Source organism: Gallus gallus, chromosome 21 (assembly GCF_016699485.2).
Source record: "Gallus gallus isolate bGalGal1 chromosome 21, bGalGal1.mat.broiler.GRCg7b, whole genome shotgun sequence".
NCBI classification, from domain to species: domain Eukaryota; kingdom Metazoa; phylum Chordata; class Aves; order Galliformes; family Phasianidae; genus Gallus; species Gallus gallus.
The window spans coordinates 3,565,849-3,593,379 of record NC_052552.1 but is presented as its reverse complement, the minus strand read 5'-3'; the positions used below and the strand labels follow the sequence as shown (position 1 = coordinate 3,593,379).

The 27,531-nt window shown below is 40.9% G+C and overlaps 4 protein-coding genes across 16 annotated transcripts in view; 1 reads left to right on the top strand and 3 right to left on the bottom strand.

The window, feature by feature from the left end:
* The window catches only part of UBE4B (ubiquitination factor E4B), a 35,970-nt gene extending 34,294 nt beyond the window's left edge, over window positions 1-1,676 (bottom strand). For all 5 annotated transcript variants that reach the window (XM_004947453.5, XM_003642511.6, XM_015297149.4 and 2 more), the window contains exon 1: window positions 1,295-1,676. In XM_004947453.5, the coding sequence (XP_004947510.2) occupies window positions 1,295-1,318 (24 nt within the window). In that variant the 5' untranslated portion in view covers window positions 1,319-1,676. The remainder of the gene's footprint in view (window positions 1-1,294) is intronic.
* On the top strand, window positions 1,332-24,028 carry LZIC (leucine zipper and CTNNBIP1 domain containing). 9 transcript variants are annotated; one of them, XM_040651169.2, is made up of 8 exons: window positions 1,886-2,042; window positions 16,355-16,498; window positions 17,014-17,149; window positions 18,210-18,308; window positions 18,441-18,536; window positions 20,290-20,371; window positions 21,216-21,278; window positions 21,362-24,028. In XM_040651169.2, the coding sequence occupies exons 2-7, from the start codon at window positions 16,398-16,400 to the stop codon at window positions 21,272-21,274; spliced, it is 573 nt and encodes a 190-aa protein (XP_040507103.1). In that variant the 5' UTR covers window positions 1,886-2,042; window positions 16,355-16,397; the 3' UTR covers window positions 21,275-21,278; window positions 21,362-24,028. The 9 variants fall into 9 exon arrangements, 7 of the variants coding, with proteins under 7 accessions (XP_040507102.1, XP_040507103.1, XP_015152378.1 ...); XM_025142520.3 differs by lacking the exon at window positions 1,886-2,042 and adding an exon at window positions 15,261-15,302; XM_025142521.3 differs by lacking the exon at window positions 1,886-2,042 and adding an exon at window positions 15,261-15,716.
* Window positions 4,131-6,104, bottom strand: RBP7 (retinol binding protein 7). Its single transcript, XM_417606.7, has 4 exons — window positions 5,949-6,104; window positions 5,121-5,299; window positions 4,748-4,849; window positions 4,131-4,368 (listed from the first exon to the last, which is right to left on the bottom strand). Exons 1-4 carry the CDS (start codon window positions 6,019-6,021, stop codon window positions 4,318-4,320), a joined length of 405 nt encoding a protein of 134 aa, XP_417606.5. The 5' UTR covers window positions 6,022-6,104; the 3' UTR covers window positions 4,131-4,317.
* On the bottom strand, window positions 8,050-15,209 carry NMNAT1 (nicotinamide nucleotide adenylyltransferase 1). The gene is made up of 5 exons (XM_004947451.5): window positions 15,033-15,209; window positions 12,962-13,141; window positions 12,292-12,475; window positions 11,469-11,614; window positions 8,050-10,873 (listed from the first exon to the last, which is right to left on the bottom strand). The coding sequence occupies exons 2-5, from the start codon at window positions 13,083-13,085 to the stop codon at window positions 10,473-10,475; spliced, it is 855 nt and encodes a 284-aa protein (XP_004947508.1). The 5' UTR covers window positions 13,086-13,141; window positions 15,033-15,209; the 3' UTR covers window positions 8,050-10,472.
* Window positions 24,029-27,531: the final 3,503 nt, after the last annotated feature.

Genomic DNA, 27,531 nt, shown 5'->3' with positions numbered 1-27,531 from the left:
GGCTTCCAAAAAGCTGTTAGCTGGACACGTTGCAACAACCAATGTAAAAATAGCAGCCTGCTAAAGGCAGCTGATAACTGAAGCACACAGCAGAGCTGTAAAGACACAGGCAGGACTGCTCCCTTGGGCTCGTGCACCTCAGCTCAGATTTATACATAATTTCACAGCCAACATCTGTTTTAGTAGGAACTGAGCTTCTAAAGAAAACATTTCCACTTCTGTAGTGAGAGAAGAAATCCCACCTTCGTACAATAAGGTGTAATTGGAATTCTTTGCAGCTTGTCATTTGTACTCTTACAGCATGTGAACCAAGCTTAAGGCATGCTTCATTTCCTGGGGATGCTGCTCATGGTCCATAGGCAGACAGCACAACTCCGAGCTACTCAACAGCCGGACATGAAAGACACCAAATCTGCCTCACTCTGTCCCACTTCATGCCATACTCAGCTTGACTTCGCTTCTTCCCACACAGTTCCCAATTCTCACAATGTTATCTCACGCTCATGTTAAAATTAACACCAAAAAAGAGGGTTTTGCTCCTCCCAGATCCCTGACAGCTTTGCTATGTAACGAAAGACAACTTTGGTGCTTTAACAAAGTAAGCACAGAGAAAACTTCACTGAGAGACAGCAGGTGGGAAACATCTTGAAGTCACCATACGGCCTACAGTCCCAACGCCACTCACCGACTGTCACCCGCACATCCAATACAGCTCAGTGTGAGGAGATAACTTCACCTACAACAGCCTTACAGCTAATTTCAAGTTCAGCTCCTTTCCTCCCCTGCCAGATAAGGGCTTTTGAGCCAGCACTCACACGCGATGTAAGACAGAAACACCTCAGTGAAAACGCTGCTTTCTGCACCGCCCGGCTCCGACCCGCACCGCATCAAGGAACAGCAAAGCGGAGGTGTGGAGGAGTCCCGACACAGGCAGGCTCCGGCTTCTCCATGGCAATAAGAAGCCACCGCGCGATTCCCTCGGCAGGCCCGGTCGGAGCGAGCAGCAGCGGATCGGCCTTAAAGCGCCCAAGGACCGCAACCGAGCGATCGGGGGAAAACAAAACGGCGTCAGGCGCACGGTCCGCACACACAGCGAGCGCTCTGACAAAGCGATATTTTAAGCGTTTCGCTACGGGTAAAAGCAGGATTCGATCATCGTTTTGGGAATCACACCCAGGAGGCGCACGGAGCGCCGGCGCTCAGCACAAAGACGCGCTCCGAAAGAAGCGCCGAGGCGAGCAGCCGGGACAGCAGCACCGCAGAGGGCCCCGCGCCCGCCGGCACTCCGCCTCACCTCGTCCGCGCTCAGCTCCTCCATCGCCTTCCTCTTAATGGTGAACGCGAAGGGAGGGCGGGCGCCTTCCTCCGCCCCGCCGACGGGCAGCTCCGCGGAGCGCTCTCCGGCCGCCTCCGCGCCTCACAAGGGCATCGCCGGGGCGGCCTCGCCTCGCCCGCCGGCAGCCGACCCCTCCGCCGCCCCCGGCCCGCCGCCCGCCGCCCGCCCGCGCCTCGGCTCGGCTCCCGCCGCGCCCCGTGAGGAGCCGCCTGCCGCGTGCCGTGCGCCCGCCCGCGCTCCTCGGCCTCAGCTCCCGTCCGCGCCGCGGCCGTTGCCCCGCGCAGAGATTATTCATCAAAACAAGAGGGCGGCAGCGGCGGCCATCTTGGGGGTGGGTCACATGAGGCCTCCGAAGGAGCCGGGCATGCCGGGCCGCGCGCGGCGGCGACCAATGGAGAAGGGCGGGAGGCGGTGTGTGAAGAGCGGGATGGGCGGGGCTCGCGGCGGCGCGTCGTGGCGCGGCGGGAGGGGCGGGGCCTGGCGGCGCTATGGCAACGGGGGCGGCCGTGAGGGCGGGAAAGCTGTGAGGGGGTCGCTCTCTGCCCGCTTGGAGGCGGGAGTGCCGGTGTGGCAGCTGTCGCGGTGCCCCGTAGGTCTGTACGTGCCTGCCCGCCTCTCCAGAAAGACGCTGTGGGCTTCAGCTCTTCGTTACCAAAGAGGGATGGAGTCCGTCGCCGTTCACCTGCCCGGGTCCTTTGAACCTGAGGTATTTTGTTTTCTTCCTGTGGAACGGCACAAACTTTTCTGCATTGCGTCCTTTCGTTATGCCTCGAAGTGACGCTTTTGTGTAAAATATTCTTCCTTTCTTTCTTTCTCTTCCTTTTCCCACGGCGGGGAATACAACTGGGGGGTCATTAGGGAGCACCAATGTGTGTCTTAGGACTTAATGTTTAACTATATGCTTCTGAGTAAAGCTCAGCAACCTCAATAGTGTTTGCCTGGGAAACTCAACGGATGGCTGCTGGAAGGGTTTCACCATCAAGGCTATGGTGAGGTGAAATGGAGCTGAAACACCTTGGAGTAAAACCCTTCCAGTGCCTCGCTGGTGAGTTTGGTTCCTGTTCTTCAGCTCTGGGGCTGAAGGGGCTCTGGTTCACTTTCTTGGTAAAAGTTACCACCCTGTCTCCTTTCTTCCCCCATTACAGATCACAGGGCTGTTCCCTCACTTCTTTCACTTGGCATTTCAAGATGTTTAATTTGTATTTTTTTTAAAGCGTGTGAATTTAGTTAATTTACTGTGAGCACTTCTGTCTCTGGCTGCTTGTCTCTCTTCCTCAGCATTTCCAAAGCATCTTCCAGCGAGCTGGGCACAGCACTGCCTGCTTTCAAATCATCCATTTAAAGTAGGAAGGTAGCAATGTAAAAAAGGAATGTAATTGCCAGCAACTCTTCTATATTTTTAATAGTAAAGCCTTCTCTATAGTGGCCTTACTACCAAAGTGTAACATTCATGGTCACATGAGCTTCTAAAATTACATCTCTGATTGCTACTTCTTGTCTCACTATACTGACAGACTTTTTAAGGCTGTCACCACCTATGTGGTGCTTCTCGTGCACAGATGATTGGAATACATGATTTTAAACTATGTGACTTGAACACATCTGCAATATTTAACACTATAGAAGTGTTGCTGTTGGGAATCACTACAGTTTCAATAAAAATGCGTTCTGTTGCAGTGGTGCCATCTAATGGAGTAACAAAGTCTGTGACTGCTGCGGTATGGTGGTGGTAGAGGTGACAGAGCATGTTTGCTGTATGAAAGTGTTATTTGTCTTAGAGTTCTATGGTATCATAAATCTCATTTCCAATCAAATAAAAGCAGCACTCAGTTCCAAAGTGAATGCACCGTTGGAATCTGGAAAACATATTCCGTGTTTTACTCCCAGTCCTCCAAATGTCCCTATCGTGACTCCTAAGGTGCACTAGGACTTTCCTTCATGTTTTGGAAGCCACCTTACTTTTAGAATCCTCTGGTAATTATCTGGGATATTGATCTAATTAAAAGCTCTCCCATCTTCAACAGAGCTGACAGTGAGGAAGAGATACCTAAATAATGAGTTGTATTACTTAGCTCTGAAAGCATCAAGGATAAGTTGAGTTTCTGTGGAAAAGAAAATGCTAATTAAATCTGGCTGAAGCTCAGTAATTTAGATTAAACTCCAGCAATAGGACCTGTGTGCTGTTAGTGTTACCCAGGAGATGTAGCAGCTCATTTCACGTGTGTAACAAGTTGGTCTGGCTGCTTGTTTGCAAGAGGTAGAACATAACTTATTTCTCATTTCTGACCTTGTGAATTGTTGCACAGAAAAGTGTGTTAGCAAATGGAACAAATGCATGCAAATAAATCTTAGCAGCATTATTTTTACTCTTCATATGTGCTGGTAGCATCCAAATATTTCACAGACCGAAACTTACGTGATTGCTCAGACCTATCTTTGTCATTGAGGGATATGATCACTGACTGATTTCCTCTGGTAAGTTGAACTTCATTGTTTTGAAAACAAAGCAAGACATCACATTACTCATTTGAGAGCCAAATTACCAGTGTGTATCTTAAGGAGAAGCATTTTAAATAGTAAAGTTACATCCTTGGTTGGAATCTTAACTTTTTACCCATTCCTAGAGTTACACAAGTTTAAGCTCTCCTTCCTGTTTGGTTTGATCTTGCCATGCCCTTATAGAAGGGGGAATGGCTCTTGTTTTGATCTAGGTGACTAGCTAACCACAAAGCACCATATCCCTTACAATTTGGGACTTTTTCCCCTCTCCAAAACACATTCAGAAGACAGGTACTTAAGATGTTCTGTGGTGTTTATTAGCAAAAATCAGATCTTTAACACTGCTAACAACCAATAGTATTTCCTGAGGCAGAAACATCAGATTGCTTATGTAGAAAGAAATCAAGTTTGGTATTTCCATTTATCACTGGACACAAGAATGCATGGCTGTCATGTTTCCATGTTGGAACCAATGCTGATATTTAAGCTTTCTTGAATACTTGCTTACATACTTGATTCTCACAACGAAGCTCCTACAAAATAAATAAATAAATACAAAAACATGTATAGTAACCAAAGGAACTGTCTCCAAAGGAGAAGACAGATCTTTTGCCATGACCTCTGACTATCATTGAGCTGCTGTGCAAGTTATGTTTAACATTCTGCATTTGGCTGTACAAGATGGATCAGAATGAAACAGTAAAATTACACTGCCATTTGAACTTGATGTTCTCTAGAGGTCCCTTCCAACCCCTACAATTCTGTGATTCAGCTAAACTAGCTGAAAGCAAAATGTGTTCCTTATGTACTATTACACGTACTACTGAGGTGGAAGACAGCTTGCACCTTATGGCTACAATATAGGTTGCATTTTTTTGTCACTTAGAGACAATTCTGAAGTAAATCAAATACCAAATGGAGGTCATCTCCTTCGAGCCAGTGAGTCCAGCCCCTGTTCTTCTTCTCCCCAGCCTGGACACAGATAAGTTTGTCATTGTCCCAGGTAACCAGGCTCTGTTAAAAAGAAACCAAGTGTTTGTTTGTGTTACCTCAGCTCTGAAATATATCTAGTAGACAGTATCCTTTCTTCCTTGATAAAATGTACCTAAATTAAACACTGTTACTGAGGGAATGTGAAACTTTTAATCGCTAACTCAGCCTCTTGCACCTACACTGCATTAAAAATAATACAATTGAAACAATTTTGGCTCAGATAGCAAGGCTAACTACAGCATCTTCCTTCTGTAAGAACACATTGATTTTTTTTTTAATTATTCAGTCTTACCTTGCATTTTCTGTTATCCAGGCCTTTGTTGTCTTCTTCAAACTCTTCACCAATTTTAAATTGGAGCATATAGTCTCTGAATGTGCTTGTGGTATGGATGGAAAATAAATCTCCATCCTGTTTAATCACTTTCTGAGGCTTCAGCATTTTTGCTATCTTGCGTGTTGCAAAGTCAATACCTTTGACAGAAGGAAAAAAGCATTAAGAGTTGTATTGCTCACTGGGTGTTCTGACAGCTGGGATTTACCTGTATTGCTTCCGGCAGCATTTCTTAGGGATGGTTTGACTTACTGCTATGCAAATTTGGTTTTGTTGTTCTTGTTTTGATTTTCCACTCCCCCAGAGGTGTTATATGTTACAGTTACAGTCTTGAACATTTGGTCTTTTCCCATACACCCAGACCCCAAGAACTCTCTACTTATTAGCTACAAGGAATAACAGTTAATGATCTTTCATCATCCTTTGAGGGAGGAATGACATGGCATAGTTTTTTGTGAGGTGGTTTCTGTAAGTCTGTACTGAAAAGCAAAAGAAGTTCAGTAGACAGAGAACTCTTCCCTATCTCTTAAAAAAGTTGTAGAACTTTTGAGTTCTACTTGTGACAAATATCAGGCTGAGAAATTCCTGAAATCTGCAGGGACACCTGGGTGACAGGCTGAACTGACAGCTAATGCTGTGTCTTTAATCAGCTAACAAATATCCTTCTACTATGTTTTAGAGGGGGAAAAAATGATCTATATCTAGATTTTAGAAGAATTCAAACAATTAAAATGCAACAGGCCCCTCACAGGGGAAGAGAGAAGAATAGGACTAGGTCTTTTCACCTACCTAAAGCTGTCATGTAGCCTTCGAAGTTGTCATTACTGACAAGGTTCCAGGTTCCACTGAAATCCACAGGCATTGCTAGACTGTGGGAAGGAGTTACAGTCAACCCCTGGCCAAAAAGCAGAAATTAAGAATCAGATTTCCAACCAGGCCTTATATGAGAGATTGTGGGTGGGATGATGTCTGAGAGCATTGAAGGTGGAGGGGAGGGGTACTGCTGCTGAGCCAATAGGAAAGAGAATATTTGTAGATGAGCTTTGGCTGAGTTGGAGGGAAAAGTTCACGGTTTCCGAAATCTTTGAATGGAGCAAATGTTATTAACTCAAGAGTCACAGCACAAACCAAAGACTGGTTTAAATGGTTTCTGTCTATCTTGTATCTTTTCAAAGATATCACGGACACAATTTGTCATTCCTAAGATTCCCTGCGTGTATATTCAGTCTGAGGGTTTATGATTTGAAATCTAGATATTTTTTGAAAAGGAGATCTACTCACTGAGCTGTATCAGTAAGTCTTAAAACAGTACTTCAGAGTAATAGAACTAAGCAGAATATCTCATTGGTTTGTGTCTGTAGTGAATAGTGAGCAACATTGTTGTCTAGCAGCTATAACAGGAAAGTGAAAGGCAAACGTTACTTGCCCATTATTCTCTGACGTGACCCTCAACACAGCTCTTGCTGTGCCACAGTTTAGCTGTTGGTGTTCTGACTTCTTTACTTCTTTTACTTATGTACTAGCTGAACCAAGGCCCAGACTCGTGGGCAATGTGCAGAGTGAATGCAAAATTCTCTGTTTTCTCAGATACTTTACCAGACAGAAAGTTTATGTAACAACTAAGCCTTAAGTCTGTTCACAGTTTTACAGCTTTATCTGTGAGCTTTCTAGAGGAGAATTGTGTTTGTTCACCCTGAAGAAAAGCATCTGAGGAGGTGAAATAGCATCCTTCCAGAACTGAAGGGGGAGCCTACAAGAGAGTTTGTGAGAGACTTTTTACAAGGACATGTAGTTATAGGACAAAGGGTAATGGCTTTAGGCTAGAAGAAGGTAAATTTTGATTAAATATGAGGAAGATATAGCGAATTTTCTTCACTGTGGGGTGTTGAAGCACTGCAACATGCTGCCCAGAGAAGCTGTGGATGCCCTGTCTCCAGAAATACTCAAGACCAGGTTGGATGGGGCTCTGAGCAGCCTGAGCCAGTTGGAGGTGTCCCTGCCCATGGCAAGGGGGTTGGGAGTAGATTGGTTTGGAAGGGACCTTAAAGGCAAACGATTCTGTGGTTCCACAGAAAGAGAATTTGCTGTTTTGAGTCTGAATGAAAAAACACAGTTGCTACTTTTGTCTATTCAGGGTAGTCTGAGTAAAAGGATAGTATTTTGCAGAGAAGATTGTTTCACTGAACTTTGGCTACATTTTTGGAGCGGTCAATTTGACCTGTATGACTCACAGAATCATGTGGGTAGGAAATTAAGACGTCAAAGCTTCTTTCCTGTTTGCAGATGGATATTGTTCTCCAACATATACTTAACTAGGACTGGCACAGAGGGATGCAAATGAATGCTCTTCCTGGACTCAGATAGTAACATTTCACCCACAACTTGTTACTAGGAAGTTGTGATACTTGAAGAGCGCTGTTATGTGCTACTGTCTTTTCCAAGAAAAGAGAAATCAGTACTGGGATAAATCCTCTGTAGAAATTCGCATTAAAATTGTAGTTGAAAACTAAGATTATGCAGGTTGCCAGGATGTAATGTTTCTTACTGTAAATCAGTGTAGAATTTCAAACTAAGACTTATTGAGGGTCCTAGCATTACTATTTCAAGGCTAATCCGAGGAACTGGCTGCGGAACTTTTTGTAAGAGCTATCTAGTGTCCTGTGATGCTTCAGTTATCCTTCCCTATTTTTCGTGCTGAGACTCTTATTCTCCATTTTTATCTTAATTGCTGTGCAGCACTGAGCATCTAACACAATCCAGAAGTAGATAAAGTGTTCCTACTGCTGTTGTAGTGTTTGTAAACAATTCAATCTGAATTACATGGGTGATATAAGGGCCCCCTGTTCTCTTACTACAGCAGAACCAAATGCAATAACATAAGAAACTAAAACAAGAAGAAAAAGGCAATATATTTTACAGAACATTTATGAACACATTATAACTTCTATAAAGAAGTTCAGTGAACTGCATTATTCACAAACTTTACATTTTGAAGAATATAGCTCCTCTCTAAAGTTCACTCTTGGAAGTTATACTTCTTTATCACTTTGGAATATGACACTTCACTAACTGTGATGCTGCTATCCAGAACTGACTAGAACAGTAAATTCTCTCTGTGTGTTTACTTCCAGTGTTGTAATGGAGCTTTCTGGATCTCACTGTTAGAACAAAAGATCTATATTCATAGCAATTTTTGAACAATGTTCTGTTTTGTATGGAAAAATCTCTACCAACAATGTTCTTCCTACTTAAAAGTCATGCAATCAACAGACATCAGATTTGGCTAATGACTAAAACTAGCATATTACATGCAATTTATTTTATTGAAAAACCCATCACGTGTAACTACATGAAAACACAGTGAAATAGAAGTGTCTGATAATCAGTGCTTTATGAAGCATTAAATTTTTATTATTAAATTGTTATTATTACTGTTAAATATGCAGTTTCTCTAGAATTGCACGAAGTACACCCATACACACCAGTGTCACTACTTAAAGGAGTAAACCAAAAGCACATTTTTACACTGAAAAGTGACCACACAAAATAGGGTGCTTTCCTACTTGATAGATCTGCTCTGTTTATTCAGAAATACACTAATCGAGTTGAGTAATTTAAATTAAGTCTTGTTCTTTGCTCTTATCTGCCATAGAGACAGCAGACAGAAAAGAAATACAGATCTTGTCCTTCCCCATGCAGCATCAGTAGTATAGTTTATATTCAATCTTCAGTGGCATTTTGATTGCTGAAGCATGACAGAGGTGCATAATATGTCCTTCAGTACCATTACTCCTGTTGATTATGCATGAGCCCAGCCTCATTATCAAAAGACAGTGTAAGCTTGCCTAAGCTCCAGGGGAATGGGCACATTTAATGCAGGAATCACCCAGAAAAAAAAAAAAAAAAAAAAAAAAAAAGCAAGAATCCTTGGAGCTACGTTATGTCACCATGCAGTTACAGGTGACCTGTTAAGTTCTGATTCAATTTTGATCTCATTGTATGTCCTCTGTAGATGGCTATTTATGCAGGCTGGATCTAGCAGAACAGAAGTTCTGCTCTATGGTAATTGCAGAATATCATGTGAGGCTCCAGGTGTGCATCCCTGATCCTAGCCCCACTGCAGATTACAGCTCTTCCCACTGAAGTGTTGACTCTTCTTCTATGTGAGCCCTGCACACCCTCAGAACCTCTCATTCTGTTGGCTTTGTGAATCTGAAAAATGCAAACAGATCTGTCGTGTGGAAATACTGTGAAAAAGCCACTGACGTGTTAGCACCTTGGAAACCTTGATACTTCTAGTAAGGCACATAATCCAAAGAAAAAATGGGATGGCAGCAAAGAAAGGGAGGTAGAATTCAATTACTATGGCATTCATAATACCTCTCTAGTTTATACTGATATAGTAGAGACAATATTTTGTTAGATTCTAAATCAGATTTCCAGCAAAGAAAAATATTTTGCTTATATGTAATCCTAGTGTCCAACTATTTCTTCTCCACTCCAGTATCAGCAAACAATTCTGTCTCTCTATATTTGGCTCAAAATAAAGGCTCAGTTATTATTGGAAATAAAAGGAAAATGGCATGAAAATCTGCAATGATGCTGTTATTAACTTATATTCATTAAATCAATGGCTATAAGCCAGTTTTTGAAGTAGGTCTATCCTCATTTGAGAAATGCTGCTGACCTTATCCTACAGTTCTAGAAATGTGAATGAAAAACAAAAGCACAAGGTATTTGGGGTGCAAATTGCATGACAGCAAACGGGCTTCATATTTGAAAGGCAAGCAACTGAAAGCATAGTATAGCTAGCACCCAGCAGTAAACTTCTTCCTTCCACAGGATGCAGCCAAATAATTTCTTTAAGTTGCATCATGTTAGCAGTTTTAAAAAATAATTATTGCAGATTTACTCTCAGAAGTGGTGTATTTCAAAGTAAGATGGATTTGCTACTTATAACACTGAGTTATTTGTGTTTCTATTTCATAAATAGCAGTCAGAGCAGTCTGAGCTAGAAGAAATCACAATATTTTCATTTGCTTTGTTCATCTTTGTAATTCTCATGCACTACTGTAAATTCTTGTATTTAGTTCACTGAACTGTGACAATATGTCTAAATCTGAAAATCTTATTATTGGATTTTATAAAATAAATACTATATAGGCCCCAGTGTTAAACAAACCAGACCTTGTGAGCAGCTACACATCTACTGAAGCCATAAAGTTTGCTTGCTATTGACTAAAAAAACCCCATCTTTGTCTACTGAACTATTATCTTTTCACACCAGAAAGAAAATTATCTGTAAAGTGTCTGCTAGTTCTTAGAATCACTTGCATTTTTCTGTAAGGGAGCCAAGGTAACCCCAGCATTCCTGTCTTCACTCTCTAGACTATACAGATCATTTTTCTCTATGTATGCCCGAACCACATCAGGCACTAGGTAACGAATGCTCTGGCCTCTTCGCAGTGCTCTCCTGATTTTGGTGGAGGAAATGTCATTTGTGATCCATTCTTCCACGAGGTGAATGTTATTCTTGTATTTCCACAGAATATCAGATTCATAGATGAATTTCTGAGTGCTGTTTCCAGCCCTACTGATGCATACAAGGCCATAATTTTGTATAATTTCAGTGATGTCCTCCAACTTCCACAGATTGGGGATCCCAAAGGATTCCAGCACGTCGCTTCCACAAAGCAGTTTAACCTGTGGGACATCTTAAGGAAGAAAAATAAGTAAGAAACAGGGTGTGCTTTAGGCAGCCAGATTTTAGCTAATGTGATGGGGACATTTAATACTAGGTTACCTCGCTGTGTCTTGGTTAAGATGAGACAATGAAATGAAATAAAAAAGATTCAGAGCATATAATTTATAGTTAGTACCTTTTAATATATAATTTCTCTGAGGGGAAAAGAGAAAGGTTGCAGAATCCCATAAAATGATCCTGTAGCCAGATGCATCCTGAATTTTGGGGATTACCGTTTTCCTTTCTTTCTTGAGTCATTTACAATTTATGTTCCAAAATCCTAGGCTGTAGCTGGAGTATAGCAAAGTTCTATAGGAGAAATGGATAGCTCTGACTTCTTCCAGCTGAAATTTCTATTAACTTGAATATTTTTAATGTCTGATATATCTTACTCTTACAGTCATCTCGTTACAAAGCCTACTGCTGTATGCTATGGGATCTTGGTGAATAACCTTCTTCAGTGAAATCAGAAACAAGAACTAGCATGGAAAGAAAAGTTACTCATCAGCACAGTTCCCTTGAAATAGCAACTACTGTTAAGTATTTAATTTGCAAACAGACTTAACTTTTTCCATCTGGACTCTGATTTTTCTTCTTAATGGGGTCGTGCCTATTTGGTTCTTGTTTCCTCTTCCGTCCTGGCTTTGTTAAAGGTAAAGCATTCTGCAGACTAACAGTAGGATCAGGGGATGAAAGCTTTTCATGATGGTGCCTGCAAAACAGAGGTATTTTAGATATAGAAGAATACAGGGAAGAGCATTCTAAATAGAGCCTACTAAATGACCTTTCACCACTTCCTCTTGTAGTACCTTCACAGAAAACCCATCCAAGAAGGGAGCTGCTGGAAGGGATTTGTGAGAGCTGGCTTGTAAGATGGTCCAAGTGTAAAGATTTCAAAGCAATGACTGCAGGGCTTATTTAAACTGAATTTCATTTTAAGAAGAACCTCAGTGAAAGTAACAATGACTGAAAGAGTAAAAAATGAAAAATTTAAGAAAATGTATTACTTGAAATGATTCTAATGCCAGCCTTTACATACACAAATGTGCAGTGTAACACAAACTGAAGTGAGAGAAACTTCCATAGCTTATGTACACCCCATTCTAGTCTCTTTTCTTTCCTCAGAAATATATTTTAAGCACAAAAACTGAATAGAGCCTAAGAAAAGACATAAAAACATACAAATTGTTTATGGGCTATTTTTGTGTATCTTTTGGACTAATAGTGCAATCTGTTGTTTACAGTATTTATGTAAGTAGTACTTCTGACTTCACTGAGTCTATTCAATATGATTTGGGGTTGGCCTGCTAGAATTCTAACTTCTAGAGCTAACACCATTCCTTATCTTTCTGTTGGTTTTTAAGATTTTTAGGATTTGTAGAAAAGTACCTTAAAACTTTTACTGTTTCCAGCCACTCACTCTGGCTGCTTTCCCAGTCATCAACTTCCACCCAGTCTGAGTTGTTGGTAGCTAATTTTGCCATAGTTACTCGGTGATCAGCACTGATCAGACCCTTCTTCTTATATGCATCGCCTACTGGTGAAATTATTCCTTTGATTACTTTGTATTTTCCTGTTGGAGGAAAAAAAAAAAAGCAACACATCATCCCATCACACAAGAACACAAAAAGTGGTTGAGCAGGTGTTATTGCCAGAGTATCACATGTAAATCATTATACACCCATTATTCACTGTAGTCTCTCAGAACACCAGTGACAGATCCTATAAGCAGCCCAGTGGAAAAGTACTGTATATTTCTGCCACTGTATGAAGTGGCACAATTAAATATTTAGTAAGAAATCTTGAAAATATATATTTCATGATATATACTTGTGCCTTTCTAAGTTCAGAAAGAAAAACCATAGAACCAGTGCCTTAGCTCATTACAATTAGGAAAAGGCAGCAAATACATGAGGATGTTCACTCATGTATTTAGCCTACAGCGTTTAGTAGGAATGATATACACTCAGTAGCTTCAATACTTAATTAGTTTTCCAAAAATAGCTGTTTAAGTATCTCAATAGAGAGCTATTTGAAATGATATAAATTACCATCCTACCTGTCTCATGGAGGTAGTCTTTAGCCAGCTCAAATAGCCTCAGATGCATGTTGGTAATGGGATTGAAGGACCCACAGGCCAGCAGCACTACTTCTGTTTTCCTGTCGGGATCTTCCATAGCCATTCCTTGTAGCTACAGAGCCAAGTGCAGAACACTGGTTCTAGTTACCAGCCTGGTTACTGCAAGAGAGGAGATTACAAAGTAGTTATTTCTACTCGTGTGAAGATGAGTTCAAGATCAAATTGAAGACTGTGTTTTCCTTCTGTTAGCATCTGGCCTGTGATTGCTCATGTGATACCACATTGCCCATCTTTTAACAGATTAAGTCCACCTTTCTTTCTGGTAATCCCTGGGTAGAATGATGTGACAACAGTGACTTCACGTTGCAGAAAGAATTATTCCGTTGCAGTTCACAAATAAAGAATATTGACAAAAATGAGTATGCTAGGAGGAAAACATAAGTAGTAGATGTGTGAAGCTGGATTTGCCTTGTGCCTGTATTATCTTTAGCAGTTGTGAATCCCTCCTACACGCAAGAGGAGGAGGCATTTTCAGGAAGTTCAGTGACAATGGACAGCTCACAAACAATAACAACACAACAAACAAAAAACTAATGAAGAGAGATCATTAAAGCCCCCAACTGCAGGGCAAGCAAATGCAAACTGGAATATATTATGGGCTGTCCTGCTGCTGCTGCTGTTTGCGAGATGTTTGAGGCATCTGTGTTGAATGTTGAATAGTCTGCCATTATTTCTACAGTAATGTCAATGCCTGGAAAAATCCCAAGGTCAGCCTCCATTCAGCCTCCTTTACGAAGAGACAGAGATGCTCGCTGCCCCCACAGTGTCGAGATCTCATCACAGCTAAATCTTCAAACAGCTTCTGTCTCCTAACTTCAAATAGCCCTTGAATAGAAGGAATTCTTGCAAGGCATATTATGAGGTACATTTGGCAAGTTTTAGTACTTCTCTATGCTTTCAGGAGTTCCACAAACTTTTAAAGTATTGCTGCAGAGTGGTTCAGCGTTTGTAGGGCTCAGTGTAAGTAGGAATAGAGTCTAGCATCAGCTACAGGAGTCACCATGGGAGCAAATAAGGGAAGGAGCTGAACTTGCCTTTGTAATGGATAAAGGTCCCCCTCTTTAAAGAAAGTGACTCCTGCAAACTGGAAAAGGATTGATTTCCTGTTTAAAAAAAACCAAAAAACGCAAGGGCAAAAATAATGGAGGATTTTAAGATGAAAAGGTATTGTGCCTTTTGTGGCGTTAGACTAATGTCCTTTTTCATCCCTTTTCACACTCCTTGGAAACAGGTGGCTCTTAATTCACATACAGTCACCTCTTAGCACTGTGTCTGCACTGATGTTAGGAATATAACCATGGGCATTTACTGCTTCCTCCTCTGCGCTGACATGCTCTGTTGAAGACCATTTGCACAGAAAACAGCCATGTGGTTGTTGTGGGGAACAGAGCGGAGGACAGAGGTATTGCTGTGACTCCCACTGCTGCTTTGTCATCCTTAGAACATGCACAGCACCTTCACAGCTGGGATGTGCTCTGTACAAAGTGACCTTCGTGCAGCTCTGACTTTTTGGGTAGAGCTCTGTATGCGCACGCTATCACAAAGTGAACAGCTGGGTGTGAGACTGCTGGCAATGCTCCCTCATGCCATGTACTCAATGTTGGTGTCTCTCTGTAGAGACTCAAGAAGAAGCAAAGTACAACTGCTGTCAGTCAGTTTTTCAGTAAGTGTAGGACAGCCTGGATTGTGTTCCCTTCTTCATAAGGAGGAAGAGATGCTCTATGATGTACATGATCCTGACCATACATGTTTATATATAGGCCCACCATACTTATACGGGATGCCATCGCTATTTGCTGTGCTGCTCAAAGCCGTGACAGTACTGAGCTGCACCGCACTGAAGGCCAGCAGGCCGTGCCCACGGCAGATCTTGGCCCAGCTCTGAAACCCGTTTCCTTCCAAGGATGAGCAGGTGGCGGTGAGTACACGTTGGCCGATTTTTGTATTTCAGAGGCAAACCTTCATTTAGTAAGCACGTTTACATACTTACAGAATATCAGTCTCCGTTTGCGTTAACTTTTTACTAGGCACGCCAGCTGCGACTCCGTCCCTGCAGTCTCCTCCCACGACGGCACGACAGCGGAGGCTGCCAAAGCGCGGCCCCGGCGCAGCCCCTCCCGGCCCGGCCTCACTCCGCCAGCCCCGCGCCCTCGGGCCGCACCGCGCCGCGATCCGATTGGCCGGGCGCGCCGGAAGCCGCTCCACTCCGCTCCGCCGCGGCGCCCTTCCCCGCGGTCCCGGCGGCGCCGGCCTGCCCCAGGTGAGGTTGTGGGGCCGGTGGTGCGCGGTGGGGCGGGCCGAGCTTGAGGGCCGTGTGCTGGGCCGGCACTACCTCACCTCTGGCGCCGGCGGAGCGTTGAGGGAGAGGCGAGCCGCAGACGGGCCTCGGGCGGCGAGAGACAGGCTGCGCTTCTGTTCCGTCCTTTTCGTGTCTTCTCCCCCACCCCTTCCGTTATTTCTCTGCCGTACCGTGACAGCGGAAGGATCGTGTTTCCTCGTGCGGTTTGCACGAGCCGCTGGTGCTAAGAGAAGAACGGGCCGCTTGGCCGGGCTGGAAGCGAGGCGCTGCCGAGTGTGCCGTTTGGGTCGTCTGCTGCGGCCTATTGAACAGCCGAGGAAGCAGGAATTTCCCCTAGAGTGCTCTAGTTTTCTACGTGTGACGATTTTATTTAAGGTGTTTGCACGCTTCAGAAAGCTCAGTCTGGGTTGTTGTTTCCTAAATGGTTCCCTGAGGGGCCGTTGAAGAGAGGATAGAGAGGTTGAAGAGTACTTCTGGGATGTGAGATGACGGCCTCCAGTTGCACCGGGGGAGATTTAGTGGCACCTGGAAGGATGAGGGTGGTTAGGTGCTGGTGCCGACTGCCCAGGGCAGTGTGGAGTCACACACCACAGAGGTTTTGAAGAGATGTATGGACATAAGGCTTAGGGGCATGGATTCCTGGTGGGTGGAGTAGCGTCAGATTGGTGGTTGGATGTGATGATCTTAAGGGTCTTCTCCAACCTGAACCTTCAGTAAGAGCCTGTTGTTGTGTACAAAGGACATGAGGATATCAGTAATTGGTGCTTCATTTCACAGATGTTTCCATGTGCTTTGGCTGTTTGAGTTATTATCTGGAGTATGACTTTTTCTACCAAAAAAAACAAACAAACAAAAAAAAACCCACAACCAATTTTTGCATTTCCGTTGCTGGTGTCTCAAAGTGCTTTTATTAGATATTCCATCATTGAGGTATTATATGTTGATACTGGAATTGTTTTAAAACCCATCTCAAGCTGTTGATCCACAACAATAAAATGTGTTTTTTTTTCTAGGATTGTTATGTAACAACTTAAAATTTTCATATGAAACTTGAAAATGGCTTCAAGAGGAACGACAGAGACCAGTAAACTGAAACAAAACTTGGAAGAGCAGTTGGACAGGTTAATGCAGCAGCTTCAAGATCTGGAGGAATGCAGGTAATAATAGTGGATGCTTTCCTCTTAAATGGAAATATTTTTTCTGAATTTGTTGGCAGATGAGAACTGCACTTTTCATAAGTCTAGCATTTGGTTTGTGTTTTGCAGTGGCTCTATTTTTCTAATTACGATAAGGTGTGATAAGGTAGTAAAAGTGACCTTAAAAAAATCTTTTTGTTAAGGTCATTCTGTTGCCTTGTGGAAAAGCATCGTGCCGAACTATGAAGAAAATCTACTCTGTTCCAGCTGAAACCAGGACACTGGGGCAAAAATAATCATTAATATTTTCTTTGAGATGTTATATTTCAGTGGGATTTTTTTAGCTTGTATGCTTTTTTAATAGCAGTTAGTTACTTTTGTGTCCAAGTTGCTTTGTCTTACAATTACAGATGCTTTGGTTGTGAATTTTTGTGTATGAGCAAGCGTGTTTCATGGTGCATCCTCATGTCCTCGTCTCCATGTTACAACTCAAATTTAATTCCATGAATTAATGTGTCTTGTTGGATCCTCTTTAGAGAGGAGCTAGATGCAGATGAGTATGAAGAGACCAAGAAAGAAACTCTAGAACAGCTGAGTGAGATCAATGACTCACTGAAGAAGATTATGTCTGGAGATATGACGTTGGTGGATGAGCTCAGCGGCATGCAACTGGTAAGTCTGATTCTTATTCAGATCTGTTTACCCTGTGTGTTACCTAAAACTAGGCTGAATTCTGTCTGGACTCAGTGAAACAGTAGATACAGATGGTCTTCTACAATATCCAGACAGGCACATGGGAAACCTACATTTCTGTTTCAAATGTTTTTATTGTATAATGTATTTTCCTATGAAAACTTGGTTAGGTGTCTTCATTTTAAAGTAGGGGGGGAAATAATGATAGCCATCACACTATTGGAGAGGAAAAAAGCTTGGGAAACAGCAAAGCCTGAATATTAGAAAAACATATTTAATAATATAAAAGATATGAGGGAAAATCCAGGACTGTATGTGGAGAGTTCGTGCCTATTTGCTAAGGGGGAAGATAACGTTTCCTGTGTTCATGTTACTGGTTTGTGTTTCAGAAATTGATCCAAGTCCAAATGCAGAGACTGTAGAAGTGACTCTAATTTTAAGTTCCTTAGTGATCTTTTTATTCTGACTTGCAAACTTCTGATCCATTTTGTCTTTTCAAGTGTTTCATGAAAGCATGATTTGTTTCTTCTGAGCCAGATGGTTTAAGTTTTTGTTTGCAGAGACATCATGATTTGTCCAAACATAACTATTGTGAGATTTAATATAATAGCTCTGATACTCCTTAGAGGAGTTTAAATGGCAACAGGAGATTGGCATCATTAATTATGTTCTGCTTACCCTTGGAAAAACTGTAGTCATCAGTGTGGGCATTAAAACTGCTAAAGATAGTGTAGCACATCCACTTGTGTTATGTTAATATCAGGAAGATGTTGGGAATTTAATTAAGACCTAGATTCTAATTATAAGTTTGATATCTTTTTCTCAGAATGATTGCACCAATTAGTGGATTTTTTAAGCCCTACACAAATGTTTTACATTTTTCTCATCTCAGTTCTATGCTTATACAAACAAAGAAAAGCTCTCTTGTCAAGTGATTCAGAGGATATTAATGATGCATTCCAGCCTTCACTAATCTTCTCATGCAGCTATAGATTATGATTGCTATTAGTTGTGGTTATTTTTCTTCTTTTTCTTGCAGGCAATACAGGCAGCCATCAGCCAAGCATTTAAAACTCCAGAAGTAATTAGAATGTTTGCAAAGAAACAACCAAGGCAATTGAGGACAAGGTTGGCAGAGGTGATTGTTTCTGTTTTACTGTAAAAACTGTTAATTTGAACTAGATGTTTCAATCTGTAATGTTTGCAAGACAAGATTGAAATTATTGGGAAGCTTAAAGTATTTTGACTATTTTTCCCCCTTGGTGTACAGATGGACCGAGACTTAATGGTCGGGAAGTTGGGACGAGACCTGTACACACAACAGAAAGTTGAAATCCTGACTGCCCTCAGGAAGCTTGGTGAGAAGGTAAAGTGTTGGTATGATAGCTAGCTGGTGAACAGACGTTTCTCTCTATATACTGAAGATTGATTTTAAAGAATTAAAATAAGAAATTATAACTTTTTTTAATGGTCGTCAAGTGTGACAGTAACTATCCTGAAGCACTTGCTACTTAACATATGTCAAATAGTATCATACATTTATATGAGACTATTACTAATTTAAGAAGCTGCCATTGTTAGGCCATGTGAGTGAATCACATAGAAGCTGGTGCAAGGTGCCAGTGCATAAGGAAGCTGCAATGCAACTCATTTATTAGCTAACTACCACCTATCAAACTAGGAGGAGCTATCTAAGACTCCTGACATACTTTAAGCTCTAACCTAATTCTGTATTGTTAATAATACCTATTTCTTGGTGTAAGATAACTAACTTTGAGAAATAGGTGATAAACCTTGTATTCCCCCAGTAAGTACATCAGTGTGCAGAACAGCCCCAGGTAGTTTTCCTTTTCTTGATTGTTTTTTTTTTTTCTTTTACCACTAGAGGGAGGAAGAGAAGTTGTTTCTTCTTGTTGAAGGTATATGAAGGAAATGGGTTGCTGTGTCTCTCTATTTTCCTAGTTAGGAAATGAGGAAATGTAATGGAAAAGATCAAGGGAGTACATTAGTAAATGTTTTCCCTATGAATCTTTTTATTGATAGACTGTCAGAGGAAAAAAATAATTTGGAAATAAGTAGAAAGGCTAACTAAAATTGGGAACAGAATGTATGAAGATATCTAACCCTCCTGTTGAGTTCCTTGGGTCACCTCACACAAGCCTCTATCTTATGCTTTGACAGTCTCTTGATCTCTTAAAATGGTCAGTAGCCTACTTCACACAGGTCTGCCTAGGGGAACAGTTCTGTTCTGAGGGGTTTTAAAAAAAATAGTTGGTAGATACATGTTTATCTGCTTAGTATACTGCTAAATGTGTAGTAGTTAGATCCTTGCTTACAAAACATAGCTAAGGTAGGAAACTAATACTTCTTCCTTAGTTCTAACACAATTTTGAATGTACCTGGTGGTCTGTTGTAGCCTCTATTCTTAAGTATGAAACTGATACAAACACTGCTAATGTCTTTACATGTTTAATTCTGCTTTAATTTAGTAACAGTATTTATCTGAGGCTATTCAAATGAGCAAATTTTAACACAGAATATCTGCACCTTCCCGATGTAGATTATTGCTTCATTATTATAAATATTTTATGGGCATCTGTCACCAAGACATCAGAGCATAAACATAAAAGCAGAATCTACATGTGTAAATGTCACTGATGGTTCACAGCATAGTAAAGGAAGAGACCATTTTCTAGGTCATTGACTGTTAATGTGGTCAAAGCTGGCAGCAGCTCTGTTTTTTGCTTTCACAGGTAGGTGATACAAAGCACATTAGGATCTTAAGTCATTACTGTGTGGACCACATGACAAAAAAAGTAATTAACAGCCTTTGCATAGTTGTGGTACAGAGGTGCAGGGTGACCATTTAATCAAAAATGATCATTGGAGGTCTTGAGACTTAGTGGTATGTATATGCTGCCCTTGTGTGGCTGACAGACAGCACTGAGGAAGAAATCCAGTGGTAGGGACAGTAGCTTGCACTTTTACTTTGGCTTTTACTATTAGGTGAAGCTGCAAATTGATAGCCACTGTAACCTGTTGTATTTCATATTTATAGATAGTGGGAATATGCACAGGTAAGATACCAAGTTCACAGTTAGTGCCTTTTTTTCATTTAGCTGACACAAGATGATGAGACCTTCTTGTCAGCAAATGCAGGTGCAGCCCTGAGCCAGTTTGAGAAAGTCTCCTCTGACCTCGGTGAGTTTTCATTCTCATAAATCTTGACTGCATTGCCTCTTTGAACAGCAACAGATAAAAATGCCAGTGATTCTCCGTGAAAAGGAAAATACAAGCAAAAGATTGATGCCAGTAATTTTTGATGTGCATTTTTCTGTTTTAATGATAAAACTGTGATACACTGTCAATGAGGGAACAGCTATGCAGCAAATAAACCCACTGACAACTGGCCATAGAACGCTGAGTGTTTCCCTAATGCCGAAGGCTTAAATGCTCTATCTCAAGCAGACAGTATTGCTCTCAAACAATACTTTTAATTATTCTTCAGGAGAGCCTTTTTCTCTGCTTGATGCAGAGAATTCTGCAGTTACTGGCACACTGTCAAAATGTAGTTTAAAGCACTCTTCTTGCCATGATCGTCATAACTCTAATCATGTTGACAAGAGCAAAAGTTCATTTACATTATACATTAAATAAGCGTGGCAGTTCATTCTATTAGTACAGTTAGAGTTGTGATGAAAGAACTATAACTGGCAGGAGTGTGCCAGACTAGGTCAGGGTACAAATGAACTGGTTTTCTGACCCACCTCTCAGTACTCTTCTTTCTGAGAGAGCAGGCAAGGTGGGAATCCCTTTGTTCAAAAGGGTACTTCATTAGAAGCTCTCTACATAGCTAGTTTCAGACCTGTCAAATCCAGCATGTCTCCTTTCTTTTTTCTCTTTAAATGAGCTCAAGTGTTCTAGTTTTCCAAATGTAGGTTTGATTTCTTTTGATCTTGAATGTTTTGCTTGATTTGTATATAAGGAAATTCTCTAAAATACAATTTCTACTAATACTAATAAAAATGTTTTTTCCCTCTCAAAGGATCAGGAGACAAAGTCTTCGCTCTAGCAAGCTTTGAAGTAGAGAAAGCAAAGCAATGAAGAGGTGTGTGAGGCTTGAGTCTCTCCTGTTGTCAGCAGAACTGGACTTCAGTCATATTGTAATTGGTTTTTTTTTCTATTTTTAAGATGTTGCAAAAAAACTAACAACCCATCAACAAACCTTAAGCCTCTTGGGTTCTTAACCAGAAGATATGAAGTAAGCAGCCTTAAAGTGCACTTTGGAACACTGGTGTCTGTGTACCCCTCAGTAACACAAGTTCTGAGGTTAAACGCTAAATGGTACTCTGAAAACAAAACCTTCTTATGACTGTCTTTGAAAAGAATCAGCTATTTTCAACGTTTCTGAATGTGTATTTCTCTAACTATTAAAACATACTGTTTTTGCATATTGTAGCAAGCGATCTTTTTCAGGAACAGTCCTAAAGAATAAGTTATTTTGGGGTGATTATTGTAATTGCTCTCAAACTCTTAAATTTTGTTCGGGCTCCCTACTAAGTATTTTACACAAGGAATTTGCATATTTTAAAAATTGTCGTGGTTTATTTGAAATGCCATCTTTCTACAAACTGTTTGCAGAAGAACCAAAATGAGACTGTATGCTGATCGTTGGCCCTTGTCTACTTGTTTGCTGTGCACATGAATGAGTGCCATTGTGTCCCGGCTGTGATTGACAAACAATGGAAGCCCTGTAGGGAGACTTCTGGAGTAATTTAACCTTGTGTATTGAAATGACAGGGCATTGCTAGGAAATGGCAATGAGAAAGCCCTTTCTGCTGACCTCTTACTTGAGCTCTGTGTGTAGAACTGTGTGCTACCGTTATTTCCCAGGATTTCTGAGATAGCATGGAATAGCTTTAAAGTAGATACAAGTTTAAAAAAAAAAGGGGGGGGAGAAAGCTCTCCTTACATAATTGGTGCAAGTGTAGCTGTCTAATTATCAGGTGGTGCTGCTGTGCAGAGGGGAAGGTCAGTGCCTCCACAGGGAGGTTAGAATCCTGAATAATTTCAGAGCAAGGAGGATTTAAAATCTCGTCACGTTTTTAGCTCTGATTGTGGAGAATACTACTTGGGACTTTAGATCTGTGTTTGACTTTTTGAGGAACTACGTTTCATATTTCTTTGTAAAATCAGTATGAAGTGTTTTTTTTCTTACAGTACCAGCACCTTCACATTGTCATTCCATACTTGTTAGTACTGAATTAGTTGAGCTCACTGGAAGCCTCAGATTTTTTAGGTTTTGTAGTTTGCATTTCAAGTTTGCTTTATCCTTGGCATACATTCAGGTGCTGATCTAATTATATCAGGAAAAACAAGATGTTTCTTAATTGAATTTCATGCTTGTTCTTCTTATTCTACCCTACCACTAGCTAGAGAAAAGGATATAGGTGGGATCTATAGGAATGAAGGTGACCTGCTGTTTTGAGGAATCCTGTAGTAAATATAGTGGAACGTTGATGTTTTACCTACTGTGAGTATCTCAGGCTTTTCTGCAAGCCCTGAGCCTCAGTGAGAACTGCCATTAAACCAAGTGGAATGAATAAAGTCTTAAATTTCGATGGCCCACTGGCAGTGTTACTGTCTGTCACGTAATAGTCACTCAGAATAAGTGGGTAACATGAACTATAAACAGAAAATTAACACGATCAGTCTTAATTTAGATGGCATTTACAGGGAATGAATCCATTGTAAATAAGTTTGTCTAATTGTAAGTTAGGACCTGGAGTAAAGTAAACCAGAAAATGGGAGTTTTAGAATACTTTTGCTAAGATAGATATTGTTTTGAAATCTAGTCTTTCAGAAGTGAAAGAATACACAGCATGGACTGCATAATTTGTGTCTTGAACTAATGGATTTTTTTCTTGTTTCTGTTTTTTAAGAAACTTTTGTTTAGATGGGGTCTTTTGTGCATTATATCAGAACTGTTTTCCTGTCTGGGGCAGCATTATCTTCTCTGACAAAGGCTGACTGCAGCTTTATGGCTGAGAGCAGCTTATTAATGGCGTTATTAGACAGTCTAAAGTTATTAAAAACAAAACAGTCCATGGGGACTGTAGCTGCCTTCTTTTTTTTCTGCTCATTACTGGTGCTAAGTAACTCTTTTCCCTCTCCCAAACTGCTTGCAGCATTAGCATGTAAATGAAATCTCTCAGCAATCCCCCAGATCATAGTAAGTTTACTGTACAATTAAATGGAAATCTTTCCTTGCAGTTTTAGGGAGGTGTACATTTCTAGAGGAAACTTTTAAAATTGATTTGCAAACACTTCAGCATTTTTTTTTTCAAACTTCCTGTACTGCAGGCAGTTGTAGAGTTACCATTAAACTGAGCTTTCACTCAGTATCTTCTTGATGTTGTACTGCTTCTCCTCTTGAAAAGATCCTTTGTGATTTAGGTGGGCAAAGACGAGGCAGAGGAATGACCCAAGATTATTGAAAGATTCAGTTGACCGGGCCAAATTTCCCTTCCAGAAAGCATAGCTCTAACCCAGAGGCTGGTTATTTCCTGCGGGATGTCTTGGCTATAAATGTAATATAACTGAGGAAGGTGTTGCCAATATGAAGCTATTTATATGTTGGCCCTAGCAGATAGTTCTTTAAGGTAACCTACTTGGAGTGGTCAGATGAATTTCAGAGGTGTAGAAAAGTGATCGGTGTGCTATGCTGAAGATACGGCCAAATAATCCTGAGATGTACCTCCATCAGTGTATCTGATGTTTCTCCAGGGGCTGGAAAAATACATGTTCTATTTATTATAATAATCATTTGCTCAAATAAAAATTGTTAACAAAAGAAAAGCTTCTGGATGGAAGTGTGATTTTGTGATTTAACGTACAAGCTTGTGATGTTGGAGTTCCATCCTTGTTTCAGCATTAGACCCGGGCAGATCGCTTATTCTCTATGCATCTTTTTCTCCCAGAGTAAAATACAGGTTATGATACTTGACAATCAAGTGCTGTGAGGCTGTCATTGATCATACGTTACTTTGAAGATTAGAAGTGCTTTGTTTTCTGTTTATCATTTTACTTCTGAAATAAAAATGGCAAAGTTCAGTCGCTTTAAACACATTCAGCAAAGTTGCCTAGAGTTCTTTTAGGCCATGTATAACATCCCTTTTTTTCATCTTCTTCCTCTATAGGGTGAATCTAGAGGTTGTACTGAGCTTAAAAAAAAAAGAGAGAGAAAAAAGTGTTAGAGAGCAAACTGAAGCTTCAAATGAGCTGTTTTTGTCTCCTTGTACTCCTTCCTTCTTTGATCTTAAATGGAGAAGTAACAAGTTACCTTTGTCTTAAGAGAGCTTGTAGTTTTTCTTTAAGAAATTCCGTATTAGTTTATCAGGTTACCTTTCCTAAAATCAAGTTCATTTTGATAGACAATTCTGACTTAATGACGTGACATTTGTATTAATTACACCCCACCAGGCGTTGAAGGCTATATCATTAGTAGCAGAAAAGGGAACCAAATTTAAAACATATTCATTTTTTTGGATACAGGCCATACTGGAAAAGGACAAATAGAGGTCTTACATTGTGAACATCTGAAAGTCAGCCTGCAGGCATCCTTTTAGTTCCCCTACTGCAGCTGTTTTTTAAATCATCCTTCCTGAGTTCTGATAAGTCTTTTCTATTAGAGAGTAAACTCTTCTGTCAGCTCACTCTGCTTAGCTACCTGTGAGAGAAGAGTAGGAGTGCTCCTACCAGTGTTTTGCTGCAGGAGTTGTGGAACATGTGCCACCTTGCCTTGCTGTCCAAAGTTCTGTCGTGTTTTCACACCAGAAGGAGGGTGAGTGGATGTTGGCCAGGTTTTCTATCCCACAACTTCTAAATATCCAAGCTTCCCACCTCAGTCACATGGGAGCTGCTGGTGGTTGGAGCATCTGAGGAGGAAGGCCTGAAGTGCCTGGCAGTACGTGTTCAGAATAAGTAATGTGTCAGAATAAATAAATCTCTCTGAAATGAGATCTTACAAGACAAAAGGAAGACAAAAGGTTAGCAGATATAAATATACACATGGTATTGCTGTGTCACACACTGAAATGTCTGCTGTAGTTTAACACACTTTACTATGTTGCGTAGATGTTAACGATAGATCTATTTGCAGATTTCTTTTTAAAATCAAGTTCTGATCATGGGTGTTTCCTTCTTAGCATAATAGTTTGCTGCTTGGTAATGTTTAAGATCATATTTTCAACATGCATCCAAAAATGGGTCAGTAATAGTCACAGATGTATTGAAAACCCCTGGGCAGAGCCACCTGCAAAGTCCAGTGCGACAGAGTGTTAATGTCTGGGTAAAAGTCTTTTATTTTGTTTATTCAGTTAATATCTTTTTAAGAAGGAGCCTGACATTAAGCTCTGTAATGTTGTTATCATATAAAAGTGTACTTTGCAACTTTGTAAATACCAAGTGTAATGGGGGAATAGTTCTGGTTTGGAATAAGGCATAGAGCTGAGAAGGTTTTGCTCTGTACAAATGAAACCTGGATTAACAAGAAAGATTTAAGTTCTAGCCTCTCTGTTGTTTTTTTTTTTTTAAACATTAAATGGCATTTTGTTCATGCCTTTTAAATTCTGTGATTGTGCCTCCTCGAACATTAAATATGGCAACTCAGGTATCTGGACTATTTATTTAATTACCTGGGATATGCTCTTAGCTACACAAGTTCTGCTAGGCAGTAGCCATGGGAATTTCAACCTACAGTTGTGGTCCTCCTTCTGCCCCTACAGAGTGCCATGTGTGAAAAAACGTGAGTGAGTGATGGAGCTGCATTAAATGCTCAGGAGCTGCCAAACTGTTTCTGCATCAGGATGATTTGGACAGACAGGAATTGTAAGCCGAAGTCTGAAGCATAAAAGATTACCAAAAGAAGAAAAGATTTCAAATTAAAAACAGTTCCCTTGTTTTGTACCATACGCATCTTTGAGAGTGATGCAGTTTTCATTACTGTTGCATGGTTAAGTCAGATGAATAATGAAAGCAAGGCTTGTGTGTACAGATGCTGCTGCAGGCCCTTAATGAGAGAGAGATGCCAGCAAATGCAGAGGAACTTGGAGGCTGGAAGCAGCTGTACTGTGAAGGAATCCTAAATGAATTTCAGAGCTGATTAAGAGAATTGGAGATCAGAGAAAGAGTGAGTAGAAAGTATTTTTTCTAACTCAAGCAGAGATTCAAGGGAGAAGGTTTTGTGAAGTTGTGGCTTATTAGAGCTAACATCAGCCTCATTAAATAGAGAAAGTGATTAGAAGCTATTGAAAAGAAAAGTCCATTTATTCTGTTAGACTTTCATAACGTAATATCCAACAGTTGTACAATACGAGGAAAACGAAGCCTTCAGATAACTAGGTGTTGTAACCCTCCTGATCAGCTGTTTTGTTCCCAGCAGGTGGGGTGGCGATGGTTAAGATAATGCAGTGCACTTGCATCTTCTGTTTATTTTATGAAGATCTACGTGTTCCCAGGGAATGTGAAGGCCAGGCTGGACCAGACCGAGCAACCTGATCTAGCTGTAGACGTCCCTGTTCACTGCAGGGAAGTAGGACTAGATGACTTTTAAAGGTCCTTTCCAAATGGAACAATTCTATGATTCTATGAACAGTGTTCTACTGAATCTTTTTCAGAGCTAGGAGATCAGAGGTCCCCGGAGCATCCATCATGTCCTTTGACAATAAAAGTGACTGTAAAATGACAAGATGTGACCTTGCTTGAAAGCAGAACTCGCAGTAAGCTTGTTGATAGCAAAAGAAGGTGAGTCAGAAGCTGTTGTTTTAAGAAAACAAAGTTCTTGAAGGGTAGAGGGAGCTATATAGCATCTCTGTCTGCAGAAATTAATGCAATATGTTAAATTGATACTATACAAGATTGTATTATGCTGTTGTACAGTTGGCCAGCTAAATTAGAATTAAATTAGAATAGGAAAGCCAGACAGTACTTTGTTGTGAAATTGTGTTTTGTCCATGATGCTATCAGGAAGAAAACTAATAATATAGCAGAGATACAGATGATGGCTTAATCGTACGCCTCCATAACATGCTCTTGGAAATTTCCCTCAGACTCGTGTACTGTGCTAATTAACAGTAATCCAACTGGAGGATCCCAGAGCGATGCTTCTGCATATTTTTCCAGCTTATGCTGGTGCTCCTGTGTTCTTTTCTTAAATAATTAATTATCATTACTGCCTGCTGTGCTGCGGGTATGTGCTAGTGATCTCAGATCCCAGCGTATTTGCACCATTTCTGTTCCTGTCAGCAGCTTGGGTTTGCTCTTTGCATAGGCTTTCATGTTAAGACCTTCATTAACTGGCA